Genomic DNA, 25453 nt, shown 5'->3' with positions numbered 1-25453 from the left:
ATGTTTTCAGTTTCTAAAAAGGTGTATGTAACTGTACTACACTGTATTTAACTACTAAGGGATGTAATTCACAGGTGAGAAAAGCGTCCTTTAGAGTGTTATTAGAATATAGCATTTTTCTCTTGTAACAACTGTGAATTTATGTGTCTCTGTGTATGTGTGTGCACTAGTTGGCTGCTTCATGCAAAGCTATAATTTAATAATCAGGAAACAACAAATCTGTGTTAGGAAAATGTAATAGGCTGCTAAAGAAGATGAAGAGGCAGAGCGGAGCCTCAGGAGACAGGTGAAGCTGTCTGCTGCCTGCTGAGAATTTCAGACTGACTTTTTGTTACAGTACAAAAAGTGATCAAAGGAGCGAAAAACAAGTGCGGGGAGAGAGCGCTGGGGCCCGGGAGAGTGAGAGGAGGTGCTGAGAGCCCCGACAGGCTTAACGCTGGACTAAAAGAATTAAGAGAGAAGGAAAATAAAATCTCATCGAGAGTTAGAAAACAAGAGCAGCAGTTGTAATTAAGCTTTCCCTCAGGCGTGATTTAAGTTATCTGATTAGGATTCCCAGCTCTCCTCGAACCCTGCAGACATCATTACTGTCCCGCTCCACAGGGACACCTGAACTTCCTCCATCAGAAACAACAGTCGCTCCTAGAAGCACAGATGAGAGGGAAGCCAGATTTCACATAAGCCATATATGCATTTCAAGTAGTGTTCATTTTAAAAATCAGCTTTGTTCTGATGAATAAAGCATATTTTGTTTTTAGTCTGAATGAATATTGTTTAAAAAATATGTATTTATGCGTAACTTATTTACAATACAATAATGTCGCAACAATAATATATGCATGCATATACGTATATATAATCAAACAGTAATAAATAGTAATAATTTTAGCATTAAATAATCATTAAGTGATTATTTGGCATTAAATAAATCATTAAAAACAATAATTATATGAATACCATTCAAAATTTTGGGATGAGTAATACTTTCTTTAATACTTTTATTTAACAAGCATGCATTAAATTGATCAAAGACATTTTTGTTATGAAAGGTTTGTATATATAAATGCTGTTCTTTAACTATATAATTATGAAGCAGCGCAACTGTTTTCAACACTGAAAATAAGAAATGTTTCTTGAGCAGCAAATCAGCATGTTAGTATCATTTCTGAAGGATCATGTGACTTTGGAGTAATGATGCTGAAAATTCAGCTTTGCATCACAGAATTAAATTCCATTTTAAAATATATTCAAATAGAAACCAGTTGTTTATAATTGCAATAATATTTCGCAATATTACTGTATTTTTGATTAAATAAATGCAGACTTGGTGAGCAGAAGAGACCTCTCTCATAACAATCTATAATAATAATGTTTGTTAAAGATGTAAGCAGTTCCTATAATTATTTTGATCATTGTTTATTATCAACAGAATGTTTATTTTTCATCTGCCTCTGAAAACCAGGTCTCTGTTGATGGATTTGCTCCAATTCAGCTTAAGCAAAGTTCAAACCTCCAATGTAGCAAAGGGATTAATCTTACTGAAATTACGTGGGGCAGCAGAGATCAAACGAGGCCATTAGTCCTGACCTGACTACAGCCGTTCTAGTTCCTATAACTGTAAGTCTGTCTGAAAGCTGATGTTACTTATGGAGCCAACATGAAAGGCAATTACTCTAGTAGATGCATCCAATACGAGTTAGTGTTTTTTCCGGGCTGGAAAGAAAAGCCAAAGAGAGGTTAGTTTTTATGGACTGCATCATAAAAGATGGCAAGTTTGCTCTTTATTTACTTTGAGAGGTGGGGTGAACAGACGTTGATGGTTGATATTAAAATCATGCTTATGAAATCTTGAGTCCTTCATATCCAGCCATATATAGGTTTTAAATGTTGTGCATCAGAATATATGATAATTAGTGTTATTTGTTGTTTTGTATCAGTGTTATTATATTTAAAACTTAGTATTTAGGCATTTAGGGTTTCATTCGGATTGCTTAATCTAAAAAAAAAAAACACATTAAACCTACTTCAAGTGCTTTTTTAAGTGCTTTCACTTTTTCCATAGCCTTGCATTAAATCAAAAAAGCATATGCAATACAAGCTTCCAAAGCTGGCCAGGAATGAGCTAGCACAAAAATGTAGGTGTGACAATTGTAAAAGGTTGTTTTTCTTTTTTTAATAAGATCAAGTGCTGCAGTATCATGTTTGGCTCTCTGCCGATCTACGATAAATACTCTGTGATGTCTAAATATAGGTAATTAAAAAGAAGAGTCTCCTATTTTTCATCATGGGTGGATTGTGGAATTGTTTACTGCCATGATGCACATGCAAACTGATTTTATGTGGCATGTTTTATTTTGTTTTCATTGGTGATGGTGGTGATCTAACTCTACAGACCGTAAGTCATCATAGTTCAGACTCTACTGTTACTGCCTGTCTGCAATGTCCTCAGTTAATTATAGAGTTCGAATGTTAGTCAGTACTGAATTAGACAGTCAGCAGATCTTTCTCTGTAAAGCTTTAGCTGGAACGACCAGTTATAATGTAGTTAAATTAGATAAACATGATGCATTTGACACATTTGAATTCTATTAGTGGAAGAAAGATGCATAACATTTTCGGAGTCAAGTAGCTCATGTAGCACTTCATTTGCATTTACACACTTATAAAAATGTTTCTGTGGTGTAGTAAATACTACAGGAAAAGAAATATAATTGCTACATTAAAAAAAAGTTTACTTTAAAAACAAAGTAAATTCTATATTGGTAGTTAATCCAGGCTAAAGCTTAAATATAAAGGTTACAAACCCTACTCAACTTTTTTCTACTTGGAACACCAGTAGATTTTACTGGTGTTCCCATCATGCACTGGGCTCCTGTTTTCCAGCTGTATTTACAGAGTTTCATCGTTTTTGTTAAATTTTTATCTGGATATCATTTTCTACTCAATGACACATTCATACTCAATAATGAACCACAGAATGTTACTGTCATCGTGTATTGTGTACAAAGTATTGAAGTCTCTGTGTTCGGATGAGCGCCACTTCACTGAATGTGTACATACGTTGTCTACATGATATCTATTGTATAATTTACTTAGATGTTTCTAAGTAACATACACTTTAAAAGCATTGTTAATAAGTAAAATCAAAGTATTGCCAAGTAAGCTTAAGTAAAATGTAAGTAAAAATTACTCAAATGTTTACTGGCCAAGCTAAAGTTGGTTATTTTCTTTGTTAAATTTACTTAACTTGGGTAAGTAGATTTTACTTAATTCTTTAAGTGAAATTATACATCATAATGTAATATTTACTTAATTTGTCTCATGAATCTTAAGTTCAGTAGTAAGTAGTACGGAGCAGTATCAGTAAAATTTACTTAAAATGTGTTAGTGCAGATGGTTACAAAGTTTCATTTTGAATGTTTGTGTAATTTTTTAATTTTTAATTTTTTTTTTTCAAACTGGCCATGGCGACTGTGAATAGTGCCACCCATCTATCCAAGACATTTTTCTGTGTCCAAAATGTCAACAAAATAAAAAACAAAACAATACACTTATATATATATATATATATATATATATATATATATATATATATATATATATATATATATATAATTTATTTTTTTTGTTTACATTTAATTTGGTTCATATACAGTTATTTTTACCACTGTCCTTACTGTTTGCCCTCTATCCATTCATGATCCTCTTTATCTGCTGTCCTTTATTTCTTTCCTATTTCTCTGCCTTTTTAATTTCCTTAAGTCATTTTTCCATTACAAAAATAAATCACTGGCACATCAGAGCTCACTTGACCTTTCTTTCATCGGCATCATTCATTGTGTGCACTCTCTCATGTTAGGACATCTCAGTGTTAGCATGCTCAGAATGTCTATTACATTTTGATATACTGTTCTTACTGAACATGGGTCAAACTTGTTATAATAAAATATAAGAGAATTATAGTGTTAGACCACAACATTAGACCACATATTCATATCTCAGTGACTGTGGAAAGTTGATTGTATCAAATCTTTTTATGCGCAGAATAAATAAATGTGGTCAAATGCGTTAAATGGACATGTAATTGAAATGAATAGGTAGTAGTATTACTAAATTAGACTAATAAACAATTCTTCTGGTTGTTGGAAATGTGTACGATTTTGTGAATTATGGCTGTTTGAATTCAGTGGCCACAGATTTTGTCTTTTTAATAAGTAGATTTCAGATTATTAATTTACATTTAAGCTTTTGGCAAATGCTTTTATATAAAGTTACTTGTATAATTTTGATGTATGAGTTCAGTTAGATTTTATGAGACAAAGCAATTTGCACAAAAATGGTTTCATGAACAATTTTCTCCGATTTGTTTTGTTTGTCTTATGAAAGAAGCGTTGTGTTCTTTGATAGCAAATTAAATATTGCGGATGTTAGAAGAATTGCTCTTTTTATGATGTTTGCACGTAAAATGTGAATTTTAAAGGAGTAGTTTACCTAGAAATGAAAATCTTAACATGTAATCACCCTTAGGTCATCCAAGATGTAGATGAGTTTGTTTGTTCATCAGAAGAGATTTGGAGAAATATAGTATTCCATCACTTGCTCACTAATGGATCCTCTGTAGTGAATGGGTGCCGTCAGAATGAGAGTCCAAACAGCTGATAAAAACATCACAATAATCCGTAAGTGATGTGATGAGGAAAAAAAAAAAGAATATATATATATATATATATATATATATATATATATATATATATATATTAGCATTGCATCCCTTGCTCCCCAATGGATCCTCTGCAGTGAATGGGTGCCATCACTTGAATAAATAAATAAGACGCAAAACAGTGCTGTGGCTGTGTTTGTAATGGTTATTTGTTGTTGGCAAAATAGAGCAAAAACAGGCAATATGCTGTCTAAAATGTAAGTCTCTTAATATTAACTTCTTGTTTATTGATGATCAGTATCACATTTGTAATCATGCTGAGGCACTCTTTGTTTGATATTGACTAACTTATAACTTTCTGTGTCATAGAGAGAAAATGAGACAATCAACATAAATGGCACTTGGTCTTTCACAAACATAGCTAACTTAGGGACATCATAACTAACCACCATTAATTCACGGTCTTAAATATGTCCAGCGTTTATCGGTTTGTGCCGTCAGTTACTCGAGGAATAGTTTCAGCTCTAGTTTGGACTCTTATTCTGACGGCACCCATTCACTGCAGAGGATCCATTGCTGAGCAAGTGATGTAATGCTACGTTTCTCCAAATCTGTTCTGATGACAAAACAAACTCGTCTACATCTTGGATGACCAATTTCAATTATTACTTTAAAATGAAAGCATATCTTTCCAGATAATGCAACATTATGTGCACGCATACTGTCTCAGTATTACAAGATGATGATGTTGTTGTACACTGTGCACGTTTTTTAAACCGACTCCTTTGAGTGTGATTTCTGTCTGTGAATGAGGGCACCATGTTCCCCTCCGCTTACTAATTGCCATGAGGCCAGTGAGGGTCTCATTCAGATGCACTGATGTTTGCCCAAATGATAGCAAACAGAGGCGGCCTATCCTCTCTGCCAGCCAAATGCACACAGAGGCCTTTGTTAGACTAGAGAGCCTTATGACCACACATATCTCTCTTTATTTCTCTCATTCTTCCATTTTTCTAAAGCATTATCATGATTTTTTGTTTAAAATCATTAATGTGCCTGATGTATAGTGAACTATGCATAATAATCCCAACCCCAAGTTTGAACAATAGTAATACTGATGCTTGCAAACTCTCCTAATTATAAAGCAGCTGTTGTAAATGACCTGTTTATGAAGTTTCTTGTTTAATTAGATGTTGTTTGAAGTCGCCACCTGATCTTATTCTCAACTTTATTTGCTTTGCGTCTGTTAAATGAACAAGTAACAAAAGTACTAGTTGCGTTTATGAGTCCGGTGTGTATTAAAACCCTCCCTTTGTCTCCAATTACACCGTTTTACCCTCTGTGGTGTGCCAGGGTTTGGGAGTAAACAATACAGCTGTTATTCTTCAGGTCTCATAAGGATCAATTATTGGATTTTTCCTCATTTCTCTATTAGTACATATTGTAGCTGTGTAATGTGTGTCCCATGAGCTCTGGGTGCAGTAGTTGTGCTCATGGGACGCTGTGTAAGTGTGTTGTCCCTTGTAGGTCTCGTCTCTTGGGTCTCTGCACTGAGAGTAAATGTTTAGGTGTGCTGGTCTGTTGTTCTTTTCCTAAGGCCATTTTTTTTTTGTTGTACAAAGTACAATGGACAATAATGTAGTATAGTCATAATGCTGTAGGAGGTCAAAGGTAACAATAAAAGTAAATTATTAATCCAGGCAAGGACAGGAAAGTCAACCATTCATAAAAGCTCACACTTGTGCCAAAAACACATTTTTGTTAGTTTGTGTATCTTTGTATTTTCCCATTTAAATGCTTAAAAATTATTCTTAAAATCCAAATTGAATTTGTGATTAATGACATGGAATTTAATAGTTGTCGTTGAATAGTTGTTTAATTTATTTTTTTGCTCACTTTTAATAAAATAGTATTTGGTTGTCAAGTGCCAAACGATTTTTATTTATTTATTTAATTTATTTATTTATCCTTATTTCAGAAATGACACACTTGCGGTAAAATGGTATTTGGTTTGTAAATTTTAGACTCATTTATTTAGACTTATTATTTATTTATTTTTTTTTTATACATGCTTGCTCACTTCATCAGGATTAACAAGGTGGTATTTGATTGCTGTCATCCCATTTAATTTTTACATTTTTATTTGAATCCTTATTTAAGAAATTACAAACTTCCTATAAAATAGTATTTGGTTGTCAGTTGTCAAACAATTTTTATTTTATTTTATTTTACACTTATTTAAGAAATGACATGCTTCCAGTAAAGTGGTATTTGATTTGTCAGTTTATTTTATTTATTAATGTGTATTTTAATTAATTAATCAATAAAAAGGTTTCTTTGGTTGTCCATTGTTGAATTTATTTTTTTTTTATTAAAATAAAAATATTTTTAGTGTGTGTGTGTATGTGTGTGTATGTGTGTGTGTGTGTGTATATATATATATATATATATATATATATATATATACATACATATATATATATATATATATATATATATATATATATATATATATATATATATATATATATATATATATATATTATATATTTATATATATTATATATATTATATATATATATATATTATATATATTATATATATTATATATATATATTATATATTATATATTATATATTATACATTATATATTTTTATTTTTATTTATATATATATATATTTTTTTTTTACATTTTATTTTACACTTATTTAAGAAATGGCATGCTTCCAATAAAGTCGTATCTGATTGTTGAATGTATTTGGTTTATTTTATTTATTAATGTGTTTTCTTATTTTTTGTTTTATTTTATTTTATTAAAATAAAAATAAAATAATTTTTCTTTAGTGGTTTTATTTGGTTGTCCGTGGTCAGATATTTAGTTTTCTTTTCTTATATAATAATAATATATTTTATTTTATGTTTGTCTGTTTTATTGTTTGTCTGTTGTCAAAATAAAAATAAAATTTAGTTGTTGTTGTTGTTGTTGCTGTGTTTTTTTTTTTTTTTTTTTTTTAAGGATTATTTTTATTTATTTATTTTTTTTTGTGGTTTGAATATAAGCCAAATCTCTTCAGATGCTTATTAAAAAGATGAAAGTACTGTGCAGTAAATTAGGCCGTTGAGTGTGTCTTGTACAGAGGTAGCTGTGTTTTAATGATTCAGCAGATGGCCGAAGAGACGCACATTTTACACGCCGCCGTAGGGGCTGCTGACGGCACTCCTGCGCAGATGCTGCGTCTCCATTTCCATCTCCTACTACATTAAAACATGTTCAAAGAAAGTGAAATGGAGAGGATTCTCTTTATGCCTTTTTCCACACAAAAATGCTGTGGCTGCACCCTGATACAGATATATTAATACCATGGTATTTTGAGATACACTAAAGGTCGAAACATCATCTTGTAGCTGTATCATGAAGAGGTACAGTTATTCTGCAGCTGGCTTTTGTGAGATCTCAAATTTATAACTAATATGATCTGATGGAAAAACGTCTCGTTCTCCTTTACACTTCGCTGAAAGCCTTTTGATATAGCTGTTTTTCTCCCCTGAGCGTAAGTCAGGATTCTGTCTGTCCACTCACAGTAATTGAATGGCCTCTCTACATCTTCCACTCAGAGCTGGACCAGAAGAGGTTTTTGTTCTCTCAGCACTTTCAGAGCCGCTCGGAGCTGTGCTTTTATGACTTTGACAGACAAAGCTCATTACATTATGCAGGAATAATCTGAACTGTTCCCAGACCTTTTCCGTATACACGGGTGAACTTGTGAGCCGCGTCTCAGAACATCGAGCTTCCGTACAGTGGAAATAACAACAAGAGGAGAGCCGCGGCCGGGCTACGTCAACAAGAAACTGAGTTTTGACAGCAGATGTTTTGGCACAGCTTCAGTGAGCAGTATTAGACTATAATCATCTTCAGGAGTGGAGGAAGTGCAGAGTCTTTCAATATAAGCTCACATACAGTATCAATCATTCAGATATATCGTACACAGTATATTATCTCACCTTTACGCACGGAATTATGTTGTGAATGTAATATGAGGCATATGAGGGTCCATGAATGTATTGAATGTATATGAAGCAGTGAGATACAAGTGACTCAGAAGATGCTATAACCTCTGATTTAAATCAAAATGTTGATATGCAGTGAAACTGGCAATATGATACAGGAGCTGCACAGTGCTATGGACTATGTTATAGAAATTGGTATTTGTACCAGTTTTTTGTTTGTTTGCTTGCTCTGCAATTTTTATTGACACACTTTTCTTTTCTTTTCAGGTGCGGGTGAATCAGGGAAGAGCACCATTGTGAAACAGATGAAGTAAGTAGAAACTTTGAAGAAAAGTTGGACAGAATAACATTTTTAGGGCTTTGTAAAATGTAGAAATAGTTTTATTTTTCCCAAATTCTGTTTTATTTTTTCTAGAATATATTTTGATGGATTAAATAGATTTTGCAAAATAAAAAAATTTCCAAACAATTAATTTGATTTAAGCTTTTACAATTTAATGGTTTATTTTATAATTTTATTTTTTTATTTTTTACAGCAGTTAAATAATTTATTTGATACAAATATAATTAAATGTTTAATAAATCATATAATAAAAAACATCAAAAATAGTGGTAATCAAACATTAAAAATGTAATTACTTTTAAAAGTAATGAAATGTAATTTAAGAATTCCTTTTTCAATTTTTTTTTTTTTTTTTTTTTTGCCAAAGTGCTGCACAACTTAAATTATTATTATTATTATTATTATTATTATTAATACTATTACTTGAGAAGTACATTCTACTGTATTTTTTTATTTATTTATTTTTTCATTCAAATTCCATTTGATTTTTTTCTAGGTTACATTTTAATGGTTTAATTACATTTTAAAAAATAAAAGCATGCCTAATCAGTTGAATTCATAGAACTTTTAAAATTAAACAGTTTAATTGATACAAGTACAATTAAATATATTTAATACAAATTTGTTACCAAAATATTGGTAGTCAAACATTAAAAAATATATATATTTTAAATATAATCAAATGAAAATTCCTAGAATTATTAATTTATAATAATTATAATTAATAAAAAAAAATATAGTAGTAGTAATTTATTATTATTATTATTTTATTAATACTCTGAGAAGTACATTCTACTGTACAGTAGTAATATATTTCTGTCACAAAGTTAAACCAGACTTCTATTTTGATGTGCTGTTGTGAAGACTGTTGAGTTTATGTGTGTCAAATAAAACAGTGATTCTCAGAGCAGCTCTGGAGATGAAGTTTAATGGAGTTCCTGTCCTCGTATAATGACATGACAGACTCTGAAAACATCACAAGTATTCACCACACAATTTTTTAAGCATCATATTCAAGCTTCCTTTCAATTTTCCATTCAAAGAAGCATGTGATTTCAGAAAGACACATCCAGGCTCTGTACTCCTACTCTGATACTGCTGCTTTAACCCTGATAAATCACACACATTGACAGTAAATTAGCTCATTGCAGCTGCCGAGATACAAGTGCGCGCACACTATTTATATTCGCTAATAAAACCATGCTTTATCTGCCACATATTTATTTGCAGCCACAGCTCTTTGAACAAATGACATCATGCGTGAGACGCGGCGCTAAAACAGGAGTTAACAGAAATCAGCTCTAGCTGCTGTTACGAGTTTCCCTTCTCTAACGGAGTCACATTTCCGCTCGAGTGCACCTCCTCACACACCCTGTGATGCTGCGCTACTTCCTTTACTTCAAATACCCTCATCCTGTTCATGATTCATAGACACCATCCATCTTCTCATGATACCAAAATGTTGCACTTCTCTCTTTGTGCAGCTCTGCTCTGCTCACTTGTATCTAGATGGTAACCCTCATTTTGCAATATGTCTTATAAATTAAATGCAAACTTCATAAACACACTATTTGGCACAATTTAGCATGCATTTCAGTATATTTTCAATATTTAATAAAGCTATTGAATGCTATTTTCAGGGTTTGGCATGCTTTCTCAGTTTTGCTTTGATGCTATTTGGTAAATGAGATTATAGTATGAGGATGCAGCCTGCATGTTAATTTATTTAGCAGTTATCTGAGCCTTAAGTGTTCATACAGCAACTACACCTTGCATTTCAGTATATTATTATGAATAATTACCTAGTTTTGAAACATATAACTGTTAGCAATTGTTATATATATATATATATATATATATATATATATATATATATATATATATATATATATAGGCTACATTTATGTGATGAAAAATACAGTAAAAACTGTAATATTGGAAAATATTATATTAAAATCTAATTTATTCTTGTGATGCAAAGCTGAATTTTCAACATCATTCCTCCAGCTTTCAGTGTCATCCATTATAAATCATTCTAATATGCTGATTGCTTAAGAAATTTCTTATTATTAATGTGAAAAATGGTTAATATTTTTGTGGAAACATTTCTTTCTGTATTCATGGATTAATAGAAAGTTAAGAAGAACTGCAAATCTTTTATAACATAAATTTCAAATTTCACTTTTAATCATTTGAATTCATACTTGCTGAATAAAAGTATTTTTAAAAAATCTTACTGATCCCAAACTTTAGAATTTTGTTACTTTTGAATGTGTTTTCAGTTGAAATGTTTCTTATGAATTTTGTTACTTTTGAATGTTTTTCATATTAAGTTTTTCTTTTGAATTGTTACTTTTGAATGCGTTTTTCAGTTTGAATGTTTCATTTGCAATTATTTGATTGTGTAAAAGGAGATTATAAATAATATAAGTATTTATATTATTTTAAGTATTTAAAATAATAAGGCTGTATATAAGATGGTATGCAGTAATATGCAGAGCAATCAGAGGTCACTTTTGTAAGAGAAATGAAAGTTGTTTGGGTTGGAACGTCATTGAACATCTTTTACAAGCTTTAAATGTGATGGATTAAAGGTGTGCGTGTTTATTATTAGCTATAAATGTTTTTTATTGTACTATATATATCTTTCAGTGTAAGTGGATGTTGCATGCATAAAGAGAGATGGCAAAAGCCTTGAATAGTTTTATCATTTCCGTTTGACTGGAGGTGCTGGGATCTCAATCCATTTTTCATGAGGACAGAGCTTCACACTCAGGTCATTAATGCAGGTTTTAGCAGAAACAGTGTTGCAATGACAATGAGTGTTAGCAGCAGCAGACGGTGTTTCAGATACTGCAAATTCTGCTGCTTTATAACCCAGAGTAACAGCCCTGAAGGTGTCGTGTATCACACATTTCTTCACTTCACCATTTACCAAGTGCATGAAGATTCAGGTTTATTTGATCAAACCTTTTAAGATCCATTAGCCTGAGTCTACTCTCTTCTGAGCTTCTGAAAACCATTTTTATATATATTTCTGTTTTCCTGACATTTTCAGTGCATTTTAATGATGTTGATAAAGATGTAATCTAAGATATCATGTCAAAAAGGCCCAACTGGCTTATTTGATGTTTGCTGACTCACTTATACTAAGATGACAGTTTCTGCTGACGTTAGTGAATATGGAACGCATTAAATGATGTTACAGATCAGTACTGAAAACAGATTTGTGTTGTGAAACTGCATGTTTTAAACCAGAGAGGCACCGATACACATGGCTTTATATATTTATATATTTAATTATTTATTTATTTTTCTTCTTGGCATTACTGGATCGCATAAGATTTTCTGCCTGTTTTATATTTTTCTTCATTTTTCTAGACAGCTTAAGATATTTTATATTATTTTATTATTAGTTTATTTTCCCAGATGTCATAAGATTCTCTGCTCTTTAATTTATTTATGTATTTATTATTTAATTATTGAATTATTTTTTTTAATTTAATTTTTACTTTACTTGGCATTTCTGGACAGCATAAGATTTTCTGCTTTTATTTTATTTAATTAATTTGGAACTATTATTATTATTATTATTATTATTATTATTTTTGTTTAGCATTCCTGGATATCATTAAGGTTATTTTTATTTTATTTTATTTTATTTTATTTTATTTTATTTTATTTTATTTTATTTTATTTTATTTTATTTTATTTTATTATTTTATTTTTTTTTTTTCCGCAGATGTCATAAGATTATCTGCTCTTATTTTTATTTTTTATTTTGTATTTTAATTTATTTTTACTTTACTTGCCATTTCTGGGTAGCATAAAATTTTCTGCTTTTTATTTTATTGATTTAATTAGCAGATTATTTTATTTTATTTTATTTTATTTTATTTTTTTAAATAGCGTTCGTGGATAGCATTCTAGTCTACTTTAGGTTTAGTTTTGTTTTTAGTTTAGTTTAATTTAGTTTATTTTAGTTAAAAATTCCCTACTGGTATTTTAAGTCAATGTTTTTTGTTTTTGTTGTTTTATTTATTCCGTTTCACCTTCTGTTCAGAATCATCCACGAAGACGGCTACTCAGAAGACGAATGTAAGCAGTACAGAGCCGTGGTCTACAGCAACACCATCCAGTCCATAATGGCTATCATTAAAGCCATGAGCAACCTCAAAATCGACTACGGAGAGACCGCCCGAGTGGTAAGACCTCCTGTAATCTCTGGGACGAGTATGTAGGTCAAGGCTGGGAGTCTGTAAATAATTCAGAGAGTCCCGCACACTGTTGCAACTTCACTTTTCTGATCTTCAGGTTTAATGTTTTGCATACCATCTCAGATCGTTCAGAGGCGGATCAAGGAGTTGATCGATGAATGATTTACAACAAGCAATTTCTTGGTCATTTTAGCCTAAAGTATTGCCATTTAAAAATATGCCTTGGTAATATGTTTGGAGCCACAGTAATTTTATAAGAAATCGCTGCTTAAGGCAATCTGTGATTGCTCTATAGCAAAGTTTGCATCAAGGTACAGTCAAGTTCTTTCAGCATGTTTTATTCCTTGCTCAGCGTATTGTGTATGTGTGTGTATGTGCAGGACGATGCACGGCAGCTGTTTGCTCTGTCTGCAGCAGCGGAGGAGCAGGGGATCTTAACTGATGATCTGGCCAACGTGATCCGCAGACTGTGGACCGACAGCGGGGTTCAAGGGTGTTTTGCCCGATCCAGAGAATATCAGCTCAACGACTCTGCTGCCTAGTGAGTGTCTGCACACACAATACTGCTCCTGCTGCACATCTTACTCTACATTTGCACAATATAGCAAATAGTCTTTCTAGTTATTCTCATCACTGCAGTGTTTTATTGGTTGGTGTTACATTGGCATGGAAATGGTGTAACGCTGTGGAAACCCTCATTATAAATGCATATAGCCCCACCCCTAACATCTCATTGGATAATCCATATTCGCTGTCTAAACATTTTATTTTATTTTATTTTGTTTTAAAATCTCATTGGATGAGCAATGTTCACTGTCTGAAAATGTATTTATTTTATTTTATTTTTATTTTTATTTTTATTTTTATTTTTATTTTATTTTAAAATCTCATTGAACATTGAGCCATGTTCACTATCTGAACATTTTTTTTATTTTAGTTAAGTTTTTTTAAATTTTATTTTATTTTAAAATCTCATTGGATGTTCACTGTCTGAACATTTAATTTAATTTATTTTTTATTTTATTTTATTTTATTTTAAAATCTGCATGTGCCATGTTCACAGTCTGAACATATTTATTCTATTTTATTTCTTTTTATTTTGGATGAGCCATGTTCACTGTATGAATGTTTATTTTATTTTAGATTTTATTTCATTTTATTTTATTTTAAAATCTCATCGGATGTGACGTTCACATTCTGAACATAATTAATTTTATTTTGTAAATTTTATTTTAAAATCTCCTTGGATGAGCCATGCTTGAACATTACTGTTTTGTTTTATTTTGTTTTATTTTGTTTATTTTATTTTATTATTTTTGTTAGATACTCAGCTCTTTTACTTCATTATATATTTTTACATTTTTGTATTTTTTTTTTTTTTATTTTAATTTCATTTTTTTTTATTTTACTTTGCTTTCCTGGACAGCATAAGTTTTTCTGCTTGTTTTATTTTACTTTTTATTTAATTTTTAGATTTTGCTTATTTGATCACAAATGCAGTAAAATATTGTGAAATATTAGTTTAAAATAGCTGTTTTCAGTTTGAATATATTTGAAAATGTAATTTATTCCTGTGATGCAAAGCTGAATTTTCAGCATCATTATTAGTCTTCAGTGTCACATGATCCCTCATAAATCATTATAATATGCAGATTTTTCTGCTCAGGAAACATTGGTGATTATTATCAATGTTAATTTTAAAAGTATTAATTTGTCAAAACAAAAAAAACGTACCCCAAACTTTTGCACAGTAATGTAAAATAGTTTGCTTACGCATAAACCACGCTCACTGTTGTGTTTTCTCATACTGTTGTTGGTTTATGAGAGCAGTAAGCCACTCGAGGCCGTGTGTTAGTCATTTTTCAGCAGTCAAATCCTCTACTTCACTCTTTCACCTCTGTCAGATCACCGCAGCTCACGTCTCACACGGCCTGTTGTTTAATTAGATTTCATCCCTGTACTTCAGAGCTGCATAAACACAAACACTTGAGAACAGAATCGTGCGAGCAGTGGCAGCACCAAACTAAATTACAAATCTCTCCCTAGACAGAATGTGACTTTTTAATGGTGTTTTAGCACCTGCACATAACGCTGATGCATGAGGGGAGCCAGGTTCAAGCAGGGAACTCAATGCCAAGTCCATCTGTTGTTGTTAGCAAACACGTCTCCGGACATCAATGAGGTCACGTTGTGAACACTCAGACCTTCAGTGACCACGCACGCACAATTAAATTGAAAGTTTAGACACATTAGACTGAATTTGGTTCATCAGTCATTTAGATGCAATAACTACTTCATGCACAAGTTAGTTCCCACATTCCCACGTCTCATGCTCCATCCTGCAGTAGTTAAAGCAGATGGAGTCTGTCAAGATCCTCAGGCCATGCATCTGAAAGCCCTGCTTTTCTCTGCCCATCATATGATCTTCATCCTGAAACCTTCTGTAGTGCCGCCCATTAAAACCAGCGCTGGCGGGAGGACTTGCATTCTAGGAAATAAACTCAAAGCATGAAATGTGAATTAACAGTGGAACTGAGGGAAGATAGTGGGTCATTGCAGTTCATCTCACAATAAATGAGCTCTGTTTTTCATTTCTGATTGTAATTATAAATGACTCTGAGCTAAACAGTTTTATTCTGAATAATGAGATTCTTGAGTATTTACTCATTGAGCGATCAGAATAGCATGATGTTTTAATAAGCATTTAATGGTGAATGCATAGCCCCAGGAAATAATCATTTTATTTATTTGCTTAATTTAATCGAATGCACAATAGAATTATTGTGCTTGTTTATGTTGTAAATCAGTTTGAACTGAAGAGCTTTTAGTGTAATTCAGAAATGGCATGCAATTACATAAAAAAAAAAAAGAGAGGACAGCATGAAATATAGAAGCAACGTGTCGCTGTGAACATGGGCACATTTCTACATGTCCTTTCTTATGGTTAACAGACTGTTGCCAGTACAGTGGGAAATAATTCATTCACCACATGCTTATGTGAATATATTGAATTTAATAAAAACAAGTAAGGTTTCATTAGTTCACATTAGTTAACTACTTTAGTTAACCTGAGCTAAGATTGATCAATACTTCTACAGCATTTATTAATCTTTAATATTACTTTTATCATTTACTAATGTTATTAAAATCAAAAGTTTGTTTTTGTTAGCATTAGATAATGCACTGTGAACTAACATGAACTAACAATGAATGACTGTATTTTTATTAACTAACGTGAACAAAGAGTAATAAGTACTGTAATAAATGTATTGTTCATTGTTTGTTCATGTTAGTTAATACATTAATGTTAACAAATGATAACTTACTGTAAAAGGTCATATTTCACCCCAAAATTGAAAGGAATTAATATTCTGTTATAGCCAATTTTAAAGATTCTTTTGTATTTTGTATATAGTGTATTTTATTTTATTTTTTTTATTAAATCAAGCATCAGCTAAAAGCTTTGCAATTTTAAATATTCTTTTATTTTTTTTAACTTTTTACATTTTGTTTTAATAGCAATCAAAATTGTATTTTTTCATTTTCATTTTATTTTTTATATTTATTCATTATTTTGTTTTAATTAATTAATTAATTAATTAAATAAGTTTTTTAATTATAATTATTTTATCCTAATGGTCATAAAAGTGGACTTCAGGTTAATTTACCTAATTTTAGCAGCGCTAAAACCAGCAGTGTATACGCTTACTTGCCGGTAACTCACCAAAATAAAAGCTTGCTGATTTTAGTTTTGAAAATGCTGATGAAAAAAGTAAGTGTTAACATTGAATTTTAAGTGTACTAAAAAATAGTATTTTTATTTAATACTCACTTTTTATTTTAAAATCTAATTGTATTATCACACTTTATTATTTTGTTTATTTTATTAAAAAATAAATTTAATAAATAAAGTGCAATAATATTATTTACGTTTTGTTTTAACAGCAATGGCAATTATTTTGTGTTTTAATTATTTTAATACAGTTATTTTATTCATAATGGTTCAGATTAATTTAAGTGGTGCATATACTTCCCGGCAGAAAATAAAAGCTTGCTGATTTTAGGTTTGAAAAATGCTGAGAAAAAAACAAATAATTAATATTGTATATTTAAGTATACAAAAAAAAATTGTATTTTTATTTAGTACTCACTTTTTATTTTAAAATATAATAGTATTATCAAGCGTTATTATTTTGTTAATTTATAATAATTTGTCTATAATAAACTTAATAAATAAAGTGCAATAATATTATTTACATTTTGTTTTAACAGCAATATTTTGGGCTATAGCTACCATACACCCATGTGGCTTATGACTGTTTTCGTGGGCCAGGGTCATATACTTGTCGGCAACCTGCCAAAATAAAAACTTGCTGATTTTAGGGTTGAAAATGCTAATGGAAAAAAAAAGTAAATATTAACATTGTATTTTTAAGTGTACTGATAAAATAATTTTAATATTTACTTATTATTTAAAAATATAATTGTGTTATTACACTTTGTTTTTTTTTTTTTAATAAACTAAAAAAATAAAGTGCATTATTATTATCATTGTTATTATTATTGCTATTAATTAGATTTTATAGGTGTATATATAATGGGTATTTATATATGTATATGTGCCTTTGTAATATTTTATACTTTGTAACTGATTAAATAGTCAGAAAAGACTTCATTGTCACATTGATGTCTGAAATTATTAGGGCTATTGTTGTGAAACTAAAAACTGTATCTTCTGCCGATCACGTTATGAAAGTATGACCTAATTTTTCAGCCTGAATCATGATGTATGAAAGGTCAGTGTCAGTCGGGGTTGCCATAGTGACGCTGTGAGTTAGCGCTCAACGCTCAGGCCTGTAGTCTGTCCAACAGCGATGGCTCACTGAGCTAATATGACTGTTTGTGGCTTCCAGTCAAAGTCTAATTCACACACCAGCAGCTGTTGTGTTGCTGAAACTGCTGAAGTTTGGACTCAAATCAAACTTCACTCTGATCACTGTACTGTTCTGCACACAGCAGGCAGATTTGCTCTATGCATGAAATATGCAAATGACCATTAGCCATACTCTATCCCTATCTCACAATGCATTGGGATTGATTTAATAAATCTCCAGTGGTGTCAGAAAAATAATCGTGATTCTAAAGAGGGTTTACTGACTACAAAGTGATGAACTCCTGTCGCAAGCAGTACTGTAGTATTCAGTAGCAAACTGTCCACTGTAAACACATCTTATCAGACACTAAAACAGGTGTCGGATCTCAAAAGCGAGCGCAGATGCGGTGAATACAAATGTTGTTCCTCTGCCCACATACTGTATGATTGTGATGAAGGCAGATTTAATGCTGCACTCAGCAGGTCACTGAGAATAAGGGTTTTTAAAATGGACTGTGTGTATTAATGATTAATTTCCATGACAGTTCTTCGTCTGAGCTGTGATGTGAGTGACCTAATTGCATATATATATGTGTGTGTGTGTGTGTGTGTGTGTGTGTAGTTATCTGAATGATCTGGACAGGATAGCACGGGCAGACTACATCCCCACCCAGCAGGACGTCTTGAGGACCCGAGTGAAGACCACTGGGATCGTGGAGACACATTTCACTTTTAAAGATTTGCACTTCAAGTAAGAAACATTTCACGCTGTTTCTATAAGCACCACACCCATATGTCTGTTTTGTGGCATGTACACATGTATATTATGGGTGTAACTGTACACAGAAGTCACAGTTTGGTACGTCCCTTGTTTTGGGGTCACTCTTTTGGTATGAGTTCGGTACAACAGGAAATGTATTTTTTTCTAGGGCTGCCACTAACGACTATTTTGATGTTGGTTAATCTATCAACTAATTTATAGATTAATCGATTAATTTAATCGATTAATCTAATCGATTAATCGATAAATTAAATCTTAAATTATAAATTATAAATCTAATCCCACAAAAAAAAAATCTAATTTATTTTGGAGAAAAATATAAATACGCAGTATTTCTGAAAAAAAAAAATCAAATCAAATTTAAAAAAAAAGTCTATTAATTGGAGATGCTTTGGATTATTAAAACTTAATAGAACCATTAAAATGGAATTCAGAAAAGTAATGGAAAACACAGAATTTGGTTAAAAAAAAAATAAACTGCAAAATTAAAACGGAGTATAGAAAAATTTAAACTGAAAAAAATGAATTGGGAAATAAAGCAAATTTCTATAATTACATATGTAAGTGAACAGTAGCTTTTAAAATAGCTTAAAAATACATATATCATAGCAATGAGGCAATAATTAGTTCAAATAAAGTATCAAAAGCAATAAATCATATGGTTTTATTGAACAAAACTGTTAAAATACATAATATACTATAAACAATAGAGCTGATGTACTTTACGCATTACAACAGGGGCCTGCAGAGGGCGCCAACGACCTGATGATTGTTTTTACACATTACTGTGTGATCTAATCTGTGGAGGAGGGCTGATCATTTTGGGCTTGTTTTGTAGCCACAGGACCTGGGCACCTCACAGTCATTGAGCTGGCCATGAACTCCTCTGTATATCAAAGTATTCTAGAGTCAAATGCGAGGGCATCTGTCCGATATCTAAAGTTGGGCCAAAATGATCCCAAGTGCACCAGCAAATCTACAACAGGATGGCTGAAAAGAAAAGAATCAAGGTGTTGCAATAGCTCGGTCCAAGTCCAGAGCTCACCCTGACTCAAATGCTGTGGTGAGAGCTGTGCATAAGCAAATGCCTACAAACCTCGATAAACTGGAGCAATGTTGAAAAGAAGAGTGATCCAAATTCCTCCAAAACGATGTGAGAGACTAATAAAGTCACACAGAAAATAAATGCTTCAAGTTATTGCTACTAAAAGTGGATCTACAGGCAGTTGACTCATAGGGTGTTGTAACTTTGTCACACATGGCTTTTCCATCTTGGCTTTATTTTTGTTAAATAACTAATGAGACCGTGTGATATGTCATGTGGTGATGTTTATCTGAGGATTTATTTTCCAAATTTTAAGACCTGCCAAGGACCAGATCATTTTTTATTATGTCCTGATACAGAAAACCATGGAGTTCAATAGGGTGTCCTAATTTTTTTGCGTGACTGTATATGGAAAGTGAAAGGTAGAAAGTGGTTTCTCATTATCTTAGTTTGTCTTTGTTCTTCTGAGACCCTCATGAAATGTTAATGGTCGTGTGACAAGTGACACTTTCACCTTCTGCTGCATTTCAACATAAAATATTCTCCCTTTTCATGGCCTTTCAATTCCCTCTTCTCTTTAGGATGTTTGATGTGGGAGGTCAGAGGTCAGAGAGGAAGAAATGGATCCATTGCTTTGAGGGAGTAACAGCCATCATCTTCTGTGTGGCTCTGAGCGCTTACGACCTGGTGCTGGCAGAAGATGAGGAGATGGTGAGTTTCCGATACGGCCTGAAAACAATAGGCTTGGAAAGGTTTTGTTAAAAAATCCTTATCCTATAAACAAAATCAGTGGAAAAGTCATTGGAAATGTTGTGGGTTATCCAAAAAGTAACCCTGAGGTAATGAATTATGAATCTGTAAGTGTATTAGTTTGGCAAAACTTGTCCAAGAATTGTACGTTTTAATTTCAAGCTATTTTTATTTTCTGATATACAATATAAAAATCTCATTATATTGAGAAATACATTTAAATATATTAAAATGACATCAGATAATCACAAGATGGGGGAAGTATTTTATTATTTATTATTTTAAGAATGAGCAATACTTTTAAACTAATTAAAACTATATTAAATGATAGGGAAAATAATCCGTTGGGGAAGTGATTCATTATTTTAAGGCTGAGCAGGCATTTAAACAAATTAAAACACATTAAAATCTCGACGGCTACATTTGTTTAGAGCTTTTGGCTAAGATTATTGAAAAAACAATTTATTGTTTAGAAATTCTCTTCTTTATTCATGTTACATTTTATGCAATTAATATTGACATTGATATAATAATAGTATTGATTGAATTAGTATTGAATAGTGTCAAAATGAACAATCTAAATAAACATTAAAAAGAGTAAATAGCTATGTTGTTAGAGCATATGTATTTGTCTTTTCTGAACAAAATCCAGATTTTTGATTTAGACTGGCATCTTTTATGTTGCTAACAGTCACAACACAGACTAATGCATAATTTAAACCTATAAAGATGTTTATTAAACTAGCAAACACTAGAATGCATTCCATAGAGCAAATGTAAGCTGACAGCGCCCTCTGGTGTTGAGTTACTGTGCAGTGTCTTCACCTTCTCAATAGTCACACTCCTCTTTTTCAGAACCGCATGCATGAAAGCATGAAACTGTTCGACTCCATCTGTAACAACAAGTGGTTCACCGAGACCTCCATCATCCTCTTCCTCAACAAGAAGGATCTGTTTGAGGAGAAGATCACACGCAGCCCTCTCGCCATCTGCTTCCCCGAGTATTCAGGTCTTTGGCTTCACCACTGCTTAGATTTTCTGATGTGTAGATGAGGCTTCAGTTGAACACAGAATATTAATTTCAGTTCTTTTGGCATGCTTAGTATAATTAAAACATAACCATAAGGTTTTTAGCTGAACTATGTTCTATGGTATAAGATGGACAAGTTCAAATGTGTTGACAGTATTTTATTATGTGGTTTTTGTACAGGAGCTAATAAATATGATGAGGCTGCCAGTTACATCCAGACCAAGTTTGAGGACCTCAACAAGAAGAAAGACACAAAGGAAATTTACACCCACTTTACCTGTGCGACTGACACTAAGAACGTGCAGTTTGTGTTCGACGCCGTCACTGACGTCATTATCAAAAACAACCTGAAGGACTGCGGCCTTTTTTAATGAAGGTGGCCGAGAGAATGACGAGGTAAACGCACGCACACACATTAACCATTCATGCACAAAAACATATATGTGACCACAAAACCAGTCTTAAGTCGCTGGGGTTTATTTGTAGCAATAGCCAAAAATACATTGTATAGGTCAGAATTACTGATTTTTCTTTTATGGCAAAAATCATTAGGAAATTAAGTAAAGATCATGTTCCATAAAAATATTTTATAAAATTCCTACTGTAAATGTATAAAAACTTAATTTTTGATTAGTCATATACATTGTTAGGAACACTATTTAAAAAACTTTAAAAGCAATTTTCTCAATATTTTTTTTTTTTTTTGCACCCTCAGATTCCTGATTTTTAAATAGTTGTATCTCGGCCAAATATTGTCCTATACTAGCAAAGTATACATCAATGGAAAGCTTATCTATTCAGCTTTCATGATGTATAAAACTCAATTATGAAAAAATGACCCTTATGACTGGTTTTGTGATCCTGGGTCACATATTTATACATATTATACATTTTTTCATTATATATTGTTTTTTTACATAATTATACACTTTTATATGCATGAGCATAGTTGCTCAACAATAGTATCAAAATAATTTTTATTTTTTATTTTTTTTACATTTGAAGCACATTTCACTGCCATAAAAGTTCAGGGTTGGTGAAATGTTAGTTTAGTCTCTTCTGCTCACCAAGGCTGCATTTATTTGATCAAAAATACAGTAAAAACAGTAATATTGTAAAATATTATTTACATTTAAAATAACTGTTTTCTATTTTAATATATTTTTAAATGTTATTTATTTCTTGATGCAAATGCTGAATTTTTAGCACCATTACTCCAGTCTTCAGTGTCACATGATCCTTCAGAAATCATTCTAATATGCTGATTTGCTACTTGAGAAACAATTCTGATTATTATCAGTGTTGCTGCTTCATATTGTTTGGGGAAACTGTGATACGTTTTTTAATTTTAGGATTCTTTGATGAATGCAACATTCAAAAGCACAGCATTTTTGATATAGGATTATATAAATGTCTTTGTCACTTTTGATCAATTTAATATATCCAACTTTTAAAAAACAAACAAAACAAATTAACTTTTAAAACTTGATGACCTTTTAAAATTGATAATTACCAAACCAAATTTAGTATAAAGATAGCACAAGTACACTTTACTTCAACTGAACATTTAACATGTAGTGAGTTTGTTTGTTTGTTTGTTTGATAAAAGGTGCATCATGTTCATAGTTAAAGCAGAAAAATTGACAGATAATGTACTGACCCCCTTGTCATCCAAGATGTTCATGTCTTTCTTTTTTCAGTCGTAAAGAAATTGTTTTTTGAGGAAAACATTTCAGCATTTTTCTGCATATAATGTACTGATATGGTGCCCCGATTTTGAACTTCCAAAATGCAGTTTAAATGTGGCTTCAAACGATCCCTAATGTGGTTGTAAACTCTGTGTATTCTGGCTCGAGACAGTTAGAGTATGTTGAAAAACTCCAATCGTATTTTTTTTCTCAACTTAAAAAATGATTTCAAAATCATCCTACATCGCTGCAGTAGTACCGACCCAGTTTTTGCAAAGAAGATCAAACACCCTTAACAAAAAAGGTAAAACAGCGATATAGGACGATTTTGAATTTGAGGGAGAACATGAGATTTTGAGGGAGTTTTTCGACATACTCTATCATGAACTGGAAAAAAAAAATAGTCCAGGCACAGACGAGAAAGACAAGCATTTGACATTAAAAGTATATAAATTATATTATTTTTATGAAAATAACCAATTGTTTCGCTAAGACACTTCTTTCTTGGCTGGGATTTAAAATGCATTTAAACTGCATTTTGGAAGTTCAAAGAAAAATGCTGAAATGTTTTCCTCAAAAAACATAATTTCTTTTCGACTGAAGAAAGACAGACATGAACATCTTCTGAGTACATTATCTGTAAATTTCTGTTCTGGAAGTGGACTTCCAAGCTGTTATTAACCTTTTTCATTTGTTGTGATTTATTCCTCAGGAAGGTGTAAACTCTTTGGACCTGGTTCTACACGACATGCTAGACTGCCTTCAACTACCTATAAGAATCGTAATGTTTTTTTTTTTAATGTGACAACCTGAAAAAGACTCGTGAACAAGGAAAAGAGAAACTTCACCGAATTCTAATAATCGCCGAATTCCAGCACACCATCCTTCTTTCCTGAACCTGATTTTAAATTGGTTCTCAATGTGTAAATATTTAATTTTGCAGTTATTTTCTGCCAGAAAACAGGTGGAGTCAGGATTATATTCTGATATTTGTTTCTATCGAGCTTTCGGTTTTGTTTTTGACAGCTTACCAGTGGGGTGGGTGAGGACTTCTTTTATGGATGTGCTAATTTTATTAAACTCAATGGCAAAATGCTTCTTTTGTAAAGTTAATGTGAGCACAGAAAGCAAACGAGACATCCCTTTTTGTAACACCATACTCAGACTGTGTATTGTTGCATGACGGACCATGTGAAATTGCTCGCTCGCTCCAATCCACGGCGTGACATTCCCTCACATCTCTCACTCTCTCTACTAGCTTGACTTTGACACCGTCCAGAATTGACTAACATGTAAAATATTTATATCCACCCTCACATTTCTCCTTCCTGTTGCTGTACCATCCCTTCTTTTGCGCGATGTCTGTGCCTTGTTTTCACTGTCTGTAGATCATAGGGCTGTTTTTATTCACGCTATCAAATGAAAAGTGTAAAGTGTTGAGCACATTTTAAGAGCTAAATAAAACTTAGACCACAGTCTTTGGGTTAATATCTAAATACCATAAAAAGATTTCGTTGGAAATAAAAGTTGATATGTAAGATAGACCTGTGCTTCTTGTGTCTTTATTTTGTCTTCTTAATTTGGTTACCCTGCTGCCAATTAATGTATGCATGAATAATTATTATTTTTTTAGTTCATGCTATATTAGTTTATATTCATTATACTTCTGCGGTGTCATTTCTTGACCACGTGATGGCGCTAGAGGAACTTGTGTAAAACTGAACTCAAAATCACTGACAATCAAGCTGTGTAAACGAACACAGTTGGGCAAATATTATTAAAAATGGTACAGTGATGGTAATATTATTATTGAGTAATTTATGTATTTGTATGCAATAATTAATGTTATATATATATATTTATATTTATATATATATAATAAAAAAAATATATATATTTTGCTAAAAAGTCCCTTTTTGTTTTTAATTCTCAAAAAGCATGTTTTTTTTTATTACGTTATCATGTTTTTATTGTGATTTATTGTGTTAGTTATCTGTATTTTTAGTTATTTTTTACCTAAACAAAATAACCTAACTGCACTTGGAGATTAATTGCAA

The 25453-nt window shown here is 31.6% G+C and overlaps 1 protein-coding gene across 1 annotated transcript in view; it reads left to right on the top strand.

The window, feature by feature from the left end:
- gnai2b (guanine nucleotide binding protein (G protein), alpha inhibiting activity polypeptide 2b) overlaps window positions 1–24940 on the top strand; it is a 50718-nt gene extending 25778 nt beyond the window's left edge. Inside the window, exons 2-9 of the mRNA XM_051113229.1 lie at window positions 8937–8979; window positions 13076–13217; window positions 13610–13770; window positions 18725–18853; window positions 20510–20639; window positions 21534–21687; window positions 21889–22104; window positions 24109–24940. Of these exons, the coding sequence (XP_050969186.1) occupies window positions 8937–8979; window positions 13076–13217; window positions 13610–13770; window positions 18725–18853; window positions 20510–20639; window positions 21534–21687; window positions 21889–22079 (950 nt within the window). The 3' untranslated portion in view covers window positions 22080–22104; window positions 24109–24940. The remainder of the gene's footprint in view (window positions 1–8936; window positions 8980–13075; window positions 13218–13609; window positions 13771–18724; window positions 18854–20509; window positions 20640–21533; window positions 21688–21888; window positions 22105–24108) is intronic.
- The last annotated feature ends 513 nt before the right edge of the window (window positions 24941–25453 follow it).

The sequence above is a fragment of the Labeo rohita genome, chromosome 6, assembly GCF_022985175.1.
Source record: "Labeo rohita strain BAU-BD-2019 chromosome 6, IGBB_LRoh.1.0, whole genome shotgun sequence".
NCBI classification, from domain to species: domain Eukaryota; kingdom Metazoa; phylum Chordata; class Actinopteri; order Cypriniformes; family Cyprinidae; genus Labeo; species Labeo rohita.
The sequence above is the reverse complement of the archived record's forward strand: the minus strand, read 5'-3'. Positions and strand labels throughout refer to the sequence as shown.